General features: G+C 37.0%; 2 protein-coding genes across 3 annotated transcripts; one reads left to right on the top strand and one right to left on the bottom strand.

The window, feature by feature from the left end:
• Nucleotides 1–1,370: 1,370 nt before the first annotated feature.
• Nucleotides 1,371–2,900, bottom strand: LOC105178392 (uncharacterized). The gene has a single exon (XM_011101857.2). The coding sequence runs from the start codon at nucleotides 2,898–2,900 to the stop codon at nucleotides 1,371–1,373; it is 1,530 nt and encodes a 509-aa protein (XP_011100159.1).
• A 3,024-nt stretch (nucleotides 2,901–5,924) lies between these two features.
• LOC105178168 (26S proteasome non-ATPase regulatory subunit 4 homolog) lies at nucleotides 5,925–13,395 on the top strand. Of its 2 annotated transcripts, none has more exons than XM_011101564.3 (11): nucleotides 5,925–6,084; nucleotides 6,183–6,296; nucleotides 6,481–6,586; nucleotides 6,933–7,047; nucleotides 7,140–7,349; nucleotides 7,439–7,748; nucleotides 8,804–8,927; nucleotides 12,049–12,152; nucleotides 12,274–12,342; nucleotides 12,904–12,979; nucleotides 13,153–13,395. In XM_011101564.3, the coding sequence occupies exons 1-10, from the start codon at nucleotides 6,073–6,075 to the stop codon at nucleotides 12,949–12,951; spliced, it is 1,212 nt and encodes a 403-aa protein (XP_011099866.1). In that variant the 5' UTR covers nucleotides 5,925–6,072; the 3' UTR covers nucleotides 12,952–12,979; nucleotides 13,153–13,395. The 2 variants fall into 2 exon arrangements, with proteins under 2 accessions (XP_011099866.1, XP_011099867.1); XM_011101565.3 differs by having other exon boundaries at nucleotides 13,136–13,395.
• The last annotated feature ends 69 nt before the right edge of the window (nucleotides 13,396–13,464 follow it).

The raw sequence follows: 13,464 nt of genomic DNA, 5'->3' as shown, positions 1-13,464 counted from the left end.
ATCTTCACCCGTGCTGCATCCCTTTTTTCTTCTACTATGTCCAGGTCAAATGCTCGCTGTTCTTTGTTCTTCCCGAGGTCAAAGCTCTCGATCCTCTGTGATTCTTCTCCTATTTCTGTCAATTTCTGGACCTCTTTGATGGATGTGGGTGATTTCAGGTTCAATATGGCCTCTATCTTCTCGGGGTTTGCCTCTATTCCCCTCTCGTTCACCATATAACCTAGAAATTTGCCTCCCGCAACGCCGAATGTGCATTTGTTGGGATTGAGCTTCATCCCATGTTCTCTCATGATCGCAAAGGCTATCTTCAGATGCTCCAAGTGTTCATCAGGTTTATGACTTTTAACCAGCATGTCATCCACATATACTTCCATGATTTTTCCGATTTGACAAGCGAACATCTTGTTCACCAACATCTGATATGTTGCCCCTGCATTTTTCAATCCAAAAGGCATAACATTATAGCAAAAGATACCACGATCAGTCACAAAAGAGGTCTTTATTCGATCTTCTGTTGCCATATAAATTTGATGATACCCTTGATACGCATCCATCATAGAAAAGATTTTATACCCAGCTGTTGAATCCACTAGAATATCAATCCTCGGCAAGGGATATGGGTCTTTTGGGCACGCCTTATTAAGATCTGTGAAGTCTGTGCACATTCTCCATTTACCTCCCGATTTTGGAACCAGCACCACATTAGCTAGCCAATCCGTGTACTGAACTTCGGAGACATATCCTGCTCTAAGTAACTTACTTACCTCTCCCTCGATGATGGCATTTTTCTCACCTCCAAAGGTTCGTTTCTTCTGTTGAACAGGTCGCATGGAAGGGTCAACATTTAACCTGTGTACTATCACCTCTGGATTTATACCCTGGAAGTCTGATGGATCCCACGCAAACATATCGACATTGCTTCTTAAGAAGGCGACCATGACCCCTTCGAACTGACCTAAGCTGGGCCCTATTTTTGAGGTTTTCGATGGGTCTCCTTGTATCAATTCCACTTCTTTATGTCCAACAGGTTCTAACCGCCCTGCCTTCAATGCATGCCATTCTTCTTTCTTTACTCCATGAAGTTTTCTCTTTTCCTTATTCTCGCTCTTTCCCAGAGACAGATTATAGCACCTTTTAGCCTCAATTTGGTCGCACACGACCTCTCCTATTCCCGATTGCGTAGGGAACTTCATTTTGAGGTGATATGTTGACACGATGGCCCGGAAAGAATTAAGTCCAGGTCTCCCCAAGATAACGTTATACGCAAAAGGCATATCAACAACTAAAAACTTTACCATCAACGTTCTACGCTTTGGCTCCTCACCCAAGGATGCAGGTAAATCCACCGTCCCCAGTGACGCGACCTCACCTCATCCAAACCCAATCAACGGTGTGTTTGCTGATTCCAGTCGTACATTATCCAGTCCCATCTTATCCAGCACTCCTTTGAAAATTATGTCTGCCGAACTTCCGTTGTCTATTAAAACCTTGTGTATTGTGAAATTTGCTATATCCATTCTTATTACCATCGGATCATTGTCTGTCACTAGCCTTGCACCCGCATCCCGATCTCCAAACACGATCTCTGGGTTATCTGTCATATTTACACCTTGCTTGCGTCGTTCCAGCCTATTCTCTCTTTCAAATTTCCTTCTAGCCCTTCTCGACCATCCTTCTGATCCACCCGCGATAGTGTGGATAATGCCTTTCACAGGCGCGTTTTCTCCCACTGTCCGGTTCTCTCTTTCAGTTGCCCAACTCGGTCGGCGTTCCCGACTTCTCGACCTACCTCTTCGATCACGTCTTCTCTCTTCGAAATTATGAAGATTCTGTCTCCTAAAGTACCCCTGTCGGACCAATCGCTCTATCTCGTCCTTCAACTGATAGCATTCCTCTGTATCATGTCCTTTTTCCCGATGGAAACGACAATATTTGTTCGAGTACCTTTTAGCTGGAGTAATCCTTGTGTGCTTTGGCCAGATCAATACATTATCTTTTTCTACCAACATGAGAGCTTTTGCCCTAGTCATATTTAAAGGAGTGTACTTACTATATTTCGACTGATAAGGTGGCTCCTTTTCTTTCTCATTTTTGGGTCGCCTGTCATGATCTCTGCTGTATCTTCCATCCCTGGCTCGTTCTGACGTAATTCTCCATTCCTCATCTTTCATAGCATTCATCTCCTCTTCGTCGATGTATTTCTGTGCCATCGCCATCAACTGCTCCGTATATATCGGCGGGTCCCTCGCTAAAGCAGATGCAAAAACCCCTTTCTTCAACCCATGAATAAGGATACTAGTCATCATATCTATCCTAAGATCCTGTACCTCCAACGTTTCGTTATTAAAGCGTCCCATAAAACTTTTTAAACTTTCGTTTTCCCCTTGCCGAATAGTAAACAAGTGCGTAGCAGATCTTTTTTGTTTTCTCTTACTTGCAAAGTGAAATGCAAATTTTTGTACCAGTTGCTCATACGAATCTATACTGCCTGGGGGCAAATTCGTAAACCATTCTTGAGCCTTTCCTGTCAGCGTGGTAACAAACAATTTGGTGACTATGGAGCTTGACTGTCCATACAAATTCATTACCATATCAAAAGCGGCTAGATGTTCTTGAGGATCCCGTGTTCCATCATACTTTGGGAGATCGGGCATCCTAAAACTCGGATTAACCATTTCTATAAGTATCCGGTTAGCGAATGGTGAATTACGATTGTGGGCTACTATTTCTCCCCTCTTCTTGAGTTCATCAATTTGCTTCCCTAGCAAGGCTATCTGCTTACTAACGTTATCCACCTCAGCTCGAGATATGGCTGGCCCTCTGGGACGACTTAAAGCCCTGCTGCTGGACCCCACATCAGAAGGCAGTGGGCCCTTCCTATTCGCTCCCGGTCTACTCATTCCCTCGTTATCTCGCGCATCGACTCCTTCCTAAAACAACCTTTTTCCCGCCACTTCCCTTTCTAACGGAGTTGCTGTTCTTCTCTCATATGCTACCAGGGCCCTTCTCCCCGCTTCTTCCATCATTTGCTGCAGTTCCCGTCGTGTCAATTGTACAGTTCCTTCTCGATCGGTCATGGGGGTATCCATTTCTTGTCGTGAAAAATGTACAATTGGTGCTTGATCTTCTGCCGGAGTCTCCATTTCCCAGACGTTCCTATCCGTCACTTGACGTTCCCACAGACGGCGCCAAATGATCCGACTGAGATCGCGGGTCGCACTTTAGGTCGTCCCCTTCAGCTCCGGATCCTTAATAACCTGACAATAGAACAAATGTCACCTAGCCGGGGTGGATACCGGCACAGATGCTCCGACGCTCAAGTCAGTACTGAGAATTATCCCTAGTAAAACATATTTTCTTAATCTTATGAAAGTGAAATTCGAATTAGACCAACCTTTGCACCTTTTTTCCTTCTCCTCTTTATACTGGTTATCTCCATATTCTTACGTGTCCTCTGCACGATCTTTATGCCCGCTCCCACGACCGCTCGTCCTGCTATCGTGGCCCACTTTTTACGGGCTTAAGATTGCCTTTAACCGTCTATCAAATTAGTGTGGAATACTAGGTCTAACTCTTTTTATCTCTGTCCCTCATGCGAAGGGTATATTAGTCTTTCTCTATCCCCCTTCATCACGTACGAAGGTTGTGATGGAAGAGGTTATAAACGAAGGATCGTATGAGTATACAAGTCAACTTACTGCCACCATTATTCATTAGTAAAGATTGGTTTCCTACATTCAATTCAATTGACTTCTTTACATGCATGTGATCCACGTCGTAGTATCAATAAGATATGCCATTCAATCTTATAGTTTTCTGATTAAATATAAGTTTTATTTCCCATTGTTGTTTAGCATCTCGAGGCATATATGAAACTTTTAATGGTATCAGAGTCCGATCATGCATGTTAACTGAATTTTATATGGATTTATGTGAATTTAATTTGAACTAAAATAGTGAGACGATTCAATTTATGTATTGAAAATTAATTTATTGTGCTATTTATGTTTGCAACATGTTCAAAAAAAGAATAGAAAAAAAACTCAAATTTTAATGGAAAACGACGCAGCTGGAAAATAGCAAGGTATCTGTGCACAACCTCTTGCAACGTTGTGCAATAGGCAGCTTAGCAGGAGGTTGTGCGCAGGGAAACCCTCCACATAGCTTTGCAGTCGAGCAACATGTTGGCTGCATGCGACTGGCATTGCTGCCTATTGGGAAGGGTCTCTGGCGGCGTTGCGATGGCGGTGCTAGGGTTTCCATGCTTTTATTTATTTTCTGTTTTTGTTTATTTTATTTGAATAGTGCTTTAAAATATTGATTTTTTCTCCACTATTCTAAAACATCAAATTCTCTTTCATTTTTGTTCTCTTTTTGGAATGAGTAACACTTTTTGTTCATGAGGCGTAAATAGAGCTCAAGAAAATGAGACTAATTTAAGAGGAGATCAAAGGCTTGAGAGAAAGATAAGAAATAAAGAAGAAAGTTGTTGATCAGTCAACATCAACCATTTATTATTTGTCTAACGTTTCATATATTTTGATGGTTATGAGAGACAATACAGACAACAAAAATCTAGATATAATGATCATACCCTTTTTAATCACAAAGGGGCGTTCACATAAGGGGTATTGGGTTGTATAGGTTACACATACACCCATAAAAATGTCATTATCACTTACGCAAATTATCCCTGATTTTTTTGAAAAATCATACATACCCTTTCAAAAATATTAGCAATATTACACAAACTACCTCTACTTTTTTACTGTTACGAATAATTTCTGTAATTATGCAAAATATATAGGTGGTTTGTATAAATAGACCATAGGTCAGGAAGTGTAAATATAATTGTCCCTATAGGATTTACTAATTAACCTAGTGGGTTGTTTACATTGTGCAATGGGTCCCGATTGATTACTGTGTCTTTTTCCTATTCCACTTGCATAGCTGAACCCACTCATCCAATTTGCTAAAATAAACAACATAGAATTAATCTCGAATTTTTTTTATACCACATTTATTAACAATCAATCCTATAACTCAAATAATTCATACTTGAAGTGAACGGTCCAAAAGTGGATTGTTAATGGGGGCACAATAGGTGGGAATGGAATACAATCCTACAATAGAGTGATTTGGGTTACTTATAAATTGAACGGAGGCCAGATGTGAGGCCCAATCCAGCTATGCATACCAATATATGTGGCCTGTGGTATTTTATATATGGAAAAGATAACAAGTTTTGGTTAAAATTGAAATTAGGGATAATTATATTCTTTTTTTTTTTTTGAGATTTAGCGTAATTATATGTAAATTTTCTATAATTTAAAAAATTATATCTAATACTCTTGAAATTTACTTTTATCTAACAAATGGGTTCATCTGTTAGTCAAAATTTACTGATTTTGTGATTTGAAAAATTACATTTAGCACATTTGAGATTTGCTTTTATCTAACAAATGAGTTCATCTGTTAGTCAAAATTCACCGATTTTGTGATTTGAAAAATTACATTTAGCACCCTTGAAATTTGCTTTTATCTAACAAATGGGTTCATCTGTTAGTTAAAATTCACCGATTTTGCGGATTTTAACAAAAAAATTGAAACAAAATATATATTTACCTTCGATTGACTTATTAATGATTTATTACAGGTCAAATAAATATTTTTATAATTAAATTACCTTCATATGTCTTCATGCATTAATGTATATGATGAAGTATATCTTTATCGTTATAAGGCTAATTTAATAAAAAAAAATTATTTGGCCTGCAATAAATCAATAATAAGTGAACTATTATAATTCAATTATTATTTTTTTTTATTAATATCAATTTGATCAAATGAGAGATTTATTTGTTACTTGAAAGCAAACTTGTGTAATTATCCATTTAAAATTATTTAACCGAAATTGTAAAACGTTCTTTCCTCATTAACAAGTTATGCAGCCCCTCCTCCAAGCAACTTCAAATTCTCTCCCCCAAAACAAAGCAGAACTCATATCCGCTGCTCGTTTTCTCCATATTTTGTGTCTCTCTTTTCTCTAGTCTGTTCCCATTTTGTGTAATCATGGTGCTTGAGGTTTGTCTTTAATTTACATTCTTTCTTTTTCTTAATTGAAGCTAGGGTTCCATTTTTATTTCTACTGGGTGCTGAATTTTTGATCTTGCTGAAAATAGGCGACAATGATCTGCATCGACAATTCGGAGTGGATGCGGAACGGGGATTATTCTCCGAATCGATTCCAAGCTCAGGCCGACGCCGTTAACCTAATTTGTGGCGCTAAAACTCAGGTATGTTATTCTAGTTTTGTTTTTGCCCCCCCTCATTTTTGGTGTCTTTGTTATATCTTGTTTGTGATGATGATTAGGGTTTCTGTTTTCTGTTGCCTGCATTTGCTTTAGCTAGTTTGGAGCTTTGTTTTTGTTTTATCGTTGTAAGGTTTATTGATTGGTTTAGTTGCTGTTTCTTCTGTAGTCAAATCCTGAGAATACGGTGGGAGTGTTAACAATGGCTGGGAAAGGGGTTCGCGTATTGGTCACTCCAACTAGTGATCTTGGCAAGATCTTGGCGTGCATGCACGGTTAGCTTTTATACCTTGTGCTCGACTATATTAATTGTCTTATTTTTATTAGTTTTTGGCTTAATCGAAGATTCTTTTTATTAATTTAAAAGTTCAGATTTTTATAAATTGGCCAAAAATGAATAATTATTTTGTCTCTTAAGCATTTACAATGTTGATGTGACTTAATGAATAAAATAAGGAAAGCGGAAATGAGATATTGGTTTCATGTTTGTGTGAAAATTTCCGTCGCTGGTGATGGGTTTGCAAGCTGTTTATTAGTATATCATAGTTTATCGTGTTCTGATTAAATTGGATGTCTTCATTATTTGTTCACAGCCTAAAGTTTTGCTTTATTCATATGTAGGTTTAGAAATAGGCGGTGAAATGAACTTGGCTGCTGGGATCCAGGTTGCGCAGTTGGCCCTCAAGCATCGCCAAAACAAGAAGCAGCAACAAAGGATAATTGTGTTTGCTGGAAGGTGAGAATCAGTGTATTAATTTGAAGCCAAACTTTTGGCTTTATTTTCATATTTTAGTTTACACATTTTTTCTTAATTTTCCATGTTTGCAGTCCTGTTAAATATGACAAGAAGGTGTTGGAGTTGATTGGAAGAAAACTGAAGAAGAACAGTGTAGCTCTTGACATTGTAAATTTTGGTGAAGAAGATGAGGAAAAGAGGGAGAAGCTTGAAGCGTTGCTTGCTGCAGTAAATAACAATGACAGCAGTCATATTGTTCACGTTCCTCCAGGCCCAAGTGCTCTTTCAGATGTGCTTATCAGGTTTTTCTTTTTCTATAAATGTGCAATTTCTTTGATTTCGTACTGAACCTGTCATTTTATGATTTTCATTATTCTTCTCTCTTCTGCAGTACTCCAATCTTTACTGGTGATGGAGAAGGGGGGAGTGGTTTTGCAGCAGCTGCAGCTGCTGCTGCAGCTGGTGGTGTATCTGGATTTGAATTTGGTGTGGATCCAAACTTGGATCCTGAACTTGCTCTTGCACTTCGCGTATCAATGGAAGAGGAGAGGGCAAGGCAAGAAGCAGCTGCAAAGAAAGCTGCAGAAGAAGCTGCAAAGCAGGAAAAAGGAGAACAGCAGTCCACTTCACAAGACACAACCATGACTGAGAATGTGGATCCTGGAACTTCTGAGCCTGATAAGAAGACACATGATCTAATGGTTCATTGAATTCTTTTTTCATATCTCTGCTGCATGTATGAACTGCATGATAGTTATCACATGGGAATTCACAAAGCCCTTTTCTTCATACTGGTAATCATAGTTCTTGATATGGCTAATGACGTATACTCCTGGGTGCCAGTCATCCTTGCTTAGTCTTGTCAACATCTGATGTGTAAACGGTAGGATTTGGATAAAAAGTAATTCGACATGTAGACATGCCATCACATATGAAGTCTTAAATTAAATCCTTTGAATAGGCGTATTTTCCTGATACACAAACACAAACAGTTCGGAACTGTGGGGATGTGGTTATCATACATATATTCTTTCTTGATCGACATCTTGCTGATAAGTAGCTTTATTTGTGGCCTAAAAAAGTTCATGGTATGGTATCTGATGTAAAATTTTCTAGTAACGGATTGTTTTGTGTGGGTCGGACCTACATGATTTTTGAATCCTGGAAATGATGTGATTTGGCCAATATATATGATCCTTATTTGTTAAGTACTTGGATGTTTTGCTGTGCTATATGAAACTGCTTGCAAGTTTTTCCTCAATATTCTGCAAGAGGCCCTTTTGGAAAATTGAGATAAGTTGAATATTCCAGAGATAAGGAGGCTAAATATAGGGGCAGATTGAGAAACAGTAAGAAGCGTGAAAAGCTTGTGACAAACAAGTTTGTGGCTTGTTAAGAAATTTTGGATGTTTACAGCAGCCATATATTCTATGTGATCATTAGATCAGAAAGTTGGCAAATCACATAGCAAAGTGGAGGAAAAAATGTCAAATACAGGTTCTCCTTGGTCCTAAAAAATGTTCAAACACTTAGTTCTAGTTTATTTGGATAAAGCTCCATTCACTTTTTATTTTTCGACTCCATTTGCCTGCATGCTTCCTGTTCCATTTGCATGTTGAAATTCATTTAGTTACTTTATTAGGTGGTTGGTGTCCAGGAAACAACCTGAAACTTCTACATTCATGTCCTTTGACTTCTTGTGCATGATGATATGTGAACAGTTAAGTACAGTTAACATGTGATATGGTCGGTGCAGGATGATGAGAATGCATTGTTACAGCAGGCCCTGGCTATGTCCATGGATGATTCCTCCTCAACAGTTGCTGTGCGGGATACTGACATGTCAGATGCATCTGCTGATGATCATGATCTGCAACTTGGTGAGAGCTTATGTTGACTGGCTAATATCTAGTACTAACACTTCTAATTTTTTTCATTGTATGAGCCCATCATTTTCTGAAATTGGTACTCATCCCCTCCCAAAATTATTGCCTTAATAATGGGTTTTCTTTAAGTGAGAGGGTGATTTAAGGGAGAAGAGTTTCCATTTAGGAGATGGAACCTTATTTAAGGACATCTGAAGAAGTAAAATGGGGCAAAGTTTTGAACGGAGGGAGTGCTATCTAGTCAGCCTACGACTTTAAACTTCTATTCTGTTCAGAGGATTTTCATTTCCTTCCTTTCATTGCTTCTCTTCAGAAAGAGCAATTAATTGCATTGAACAATGAATGGACTTCTCCATCTTACTCTAGCGGTTGTTTTTTATTTAGTGATTTGTGTCTGACATACTGAATTATGTGTGGATGATTTTTTAACAAACTATAAAGTTTATTTATCTATCTTCAATATAAGTTTTAAATTTTGTATATTTTAGTTCACATTAAAAAAGAAGAATATAAAAGAATAAATGTTATTGGAGAGAATAAAAGAAACCTTTTAGATAAAAGCGATACATGTTAAATTTAGGCAGAGAGAGACTGGGATAAAAGTGGGAGTTAGAGAATAGAGAGCTTGGGGAAAGTGGAGGTATACGTTAAAGTTGGAGGGTGCAAGAGAAACATGAGGAAAGTAGCCGGTGCCAAATTAAATCAGCCTGCTTCAGTTGTGAAAAGACTAGTATATGTGCCACACTAAAATGCGTGCACAATAAATTTTATATCTAAAAAACTAATTTTTATTTATGTATATGTTTGTTGGATAAATAAAAAATGTTATAACAATAGAATAAAGTTATGAGTAATTATTGGAAAAAGAGTTAGGTGAAGTTGAGAAGAGCAGAAATCGGAAGTTAAAAAGAGAGAAAATAAATAAATTTTAATAACATAATTAAAAATAAATATAAAAATTGAAGACACAAAAGGTGCATTTCTCGAATCTCAATTATATAAAGTTATGGATGATAGATGTTACGTCTAATACACACGATGTAGGCATATGCTCTGAATTATTATCTAAAAAGCCAAGGAAGAACTAACAAACGTTAGGCTATGATTTAATCCTTGCTTTTTGACTTTGCAATGACACATTTCTTAATGTTCGAAGTTCAATTTTGTGATTGTTGGAAAACTGGGGCATTTTTTCACACTTTTGGGATGATAAATCCAATTTCAAACAGTACAAAAACGAATTTGCAACTATTTTCTTATCATACTTCAGATGCATGCTCTCCAATTCTTATCCCCTATTATCTAATACATGTAGTACCTTTCTTTCTGCTTTTTCTCTTTCTTTATAATTACTCCCTCTGCTACCACTAATTATTCTCTTTTTTTTTGGTATAAAGTACACAATTTATAAAAATTCAATCTGTGCCCCTATAATTGAAGATGGTCACTTTGGTGTATTATGTGATTTTTTCTTCCTATTTTCCCTCGTTCTCTCTCTCTCTCTAATTTTAAGTCTGTTTCCTTTCTCTCTCCAACTTCCACATGTCTTTTGCCTTCTCTGAGTAATAGCCTTTTTCTCTTTACTCATTTTAATATCTATCCATTGTTAGAAGTTATTTTCGATTATTAATAAAAAATTGAAGTTTCTAAAATGTTTAACATATATATATATATATATATATAAAAGTGCCCATGTTTTTCTATGATTTAATTTTACTTGCACAGACATTTGAAACTTTTTATCAAGTTTTATATTAACCACATAACTAACTTCATGATTTGACCCCGCTGACATCAATCTTCCCACTTGAAGTGACACATGAAATCAAATTTTATTCCATGTTAAAATTGTAACCAAACAAGATCCATTTTTTTTTTTTAAAACAAATCATCCAAACACATTGTATTGTCAAATGAAAATCAAAGAATGTTTTCTTTGCTTTCACCTGAGGATTGTGTAAAACATTTTAGAGTATGTCTTTGAACAAAGTCTAAACTTTCGATGAATGGAAATTGGGATGAGTTGAGGTTAAGTTGAGGACTGACAGAATCTGAATACTTGTGTGAATCGCATATTGGAGAACACAGGTCAGAAGGACTTCAGGTTATTTGTAGGTAAAATCTGAGTTTTTAGTCTTTCATGAAAATGTACCTTTTGTCACTGGAGATCTATTCCTGTTATCGTAAACTACAGCTGATACTGGTTAGATTTGTGGAACATTGTTGGAAATCCCAGGTCTTGACTCCTTTAATGCTTTTGGTGGCTTTTAAATTACATCAATTTTTTATACTATCTACTTATCTTAACTTGGAAGGTAGTCATGACAGTATTTGTTTGTCCTTGGTGTATTCTTCCCTCTTTTTTGAAGTCAAGAGATTTTTGTCATTGGCTCTGGTTTTGGAGCTGGATCTGCTTATTTATACAGATAACTTATTTTGTCATTTATATATTGAGCTACAGCAGAAATTCTGATATCCTTTTGTGTCTTATAATTTATGTGTATGAGAGCCAACCAAGGATAAAAAGAGACCAAGAGCACACAAATTACTGCAGATCTGAATAACAATACCGTAGTTAGATTTAACTACCAGATATATCTAACTAGACCCAAAGTTTCATTAATCTTTCATGGTTGTAGAGCCTTTTGGAGAATGAAACAGTCCAAAAATATGTAAAATCTCCTGACGATGTGTTAGTTTATACAGATTGGGAACTGAGAACCGGGTTATGGCAAAAAACATGTCAAGCCCCCCCAGAACATGATTTTGAGTTTTGAATTAATTTTTTCGATATATTTTGAAGCTATTGAGCATGTGAAGAAGTAGCAGAAGGGCAATTCTTTGAAATTTTTACTCATTCTTACAGCATTTCTTTCTTTCCTTTGATTGGCTATTTTATTCTGTTATTTCATCAGAAAGTGACAATATTGTCAGTGTGTAAGTGAGCCTTACCGACAACCCTATTTTTTCCAGTGGCACTGTCGCAACTAATATCTCTCTGCATTGTGATTTCTCTTGTTAAAACTTACTTCTAATTTGTATATACAGGATATGGTGGAATCATGTGTACCTTACTTATTCTTCTCATTTAGTTCATTTCTCCTTGTTCTTGTAGCCCTTCAGTTGTCTGTACAAGAGGGTGCAGTAGATCAATCAAACCAGACAGACATGAATAAGCTGTTGGCAGATCAATCCTTTGTGTCCTCCATCCTTACTTCAGTAAGTCCAATGCTGATATTTTCATGCTTTTCTAGTTTATTTTTGTAGTTAATTGATTTTTAAATTAGTAAATATTTTGCTATCACTTCATGTCATAATTCACTGTTGTTTGCTTTAACAGCTTCCAGGAGTTGATCCAAATGACCCCCATGTCAAGGATTTGCTTGCCTCTATGCAGAGTCAGTCTGAGGTATGTTCAGCAATTGAATCATTAATTACTCTTTGATTCTTATATATCTTAGTTATCACTTTTCTCTGTCTCTCTCAGCTGGTTTTGCAAATCTCTCTGTTTTTCTGGATGATATTGATCATTCAATCTTAGCCTAAAGAGATTGAACCTTTCTGCAATGCTCATTCCACTAGTGTTCCTTATGCAAAATTCCCCATATTTTTCTTTCTGGTTCTCTCTTTTTTACTCATCCGCCTTTCCTTTGTGTATGTTGATGTTGGAAATAACAGTTATAGATTCAAATGTTGGAGTGATTTGTCATATGTTTCTTTTTATTAATATTAGAACTAAGGAATCTGACCAAACCTTAGAAAAAGAAGCCACAACCGATCTTTGCTTTGCTTGAAGCAAGGGACCGAACTGGCATTTTCTCCCCTAAATGGCAAGAAAGCGAATCTAAAATGAGCTAATTGTATTTGCATGTCTTTTTTCTTGAACAAAATCAAGTAGTGGTAGCAAAACTGCTTCTTTAGTGCTTGTTTTTGTTTCCTTTGATTTCTTACCATTTATGTACTGTTCCAGCCGAACAAAGAGGACGATAAGGCTCCAAAAGAGGATGAAAAGAAGTGAACATGCCTATAGTCGTATCCACCATCAGGTGTAATTTCCAGCTTTACTATGAAAATTGTTGATAATTTGAATTGGTTACCATACATTTCTTTTCCACTCAACATTGGTTCCCATACATTTCTTTTTCACTCTACATATGTTGGATATTATGCTGTCAAGTATCTAATCCCTAAGCTAATTATAGGAACTTGTGTTGCACAGGGGAAGAATCTTTCGATCGAAGAGTTGTGTAAGCATCGAAGTTGGCACTAGGGATGTTGGTTATTGTTGTCAGTCAGAAGGGAATATGCCATGACCATTCTCATGTTGTGAACTGATGATGTAGCATGATCTAGTGAATTCGGAGATTTTTTGTTATCTAACAGTTTACGTGAAATGGGCTATTTCCATGAAAATATGTGGCATGGGTTACTGAATCTTGGTCAGGAATTTCTTCTTTCTCAACTGTTCTGTGTTTGTTCTCAATTATTTCCCTTCAGATAGGTGAGTTTCATGTATTCTCTGGTGAGGATT

This window comes from Sesamum indicum, linkage group LG9 (assembly GCF_026168435.1).
Source record: "Sesamum indicum cultivar Baizhima isolate 11 linkage group LG9, ASM2616843v1, whole genome shotgun sequence".
Taxonomy (NCBI): Eukaryota; Viridiplantae; Streptophyta; class Magnoliopsida; order Lamiales; family Pedaliaceae; genus Sesamum; species Sesamum indicum.
Note: the sequence above shows the minus strand (reverse complement) of the source record. Positions and strands in the feature narration are given on the sequence as shown.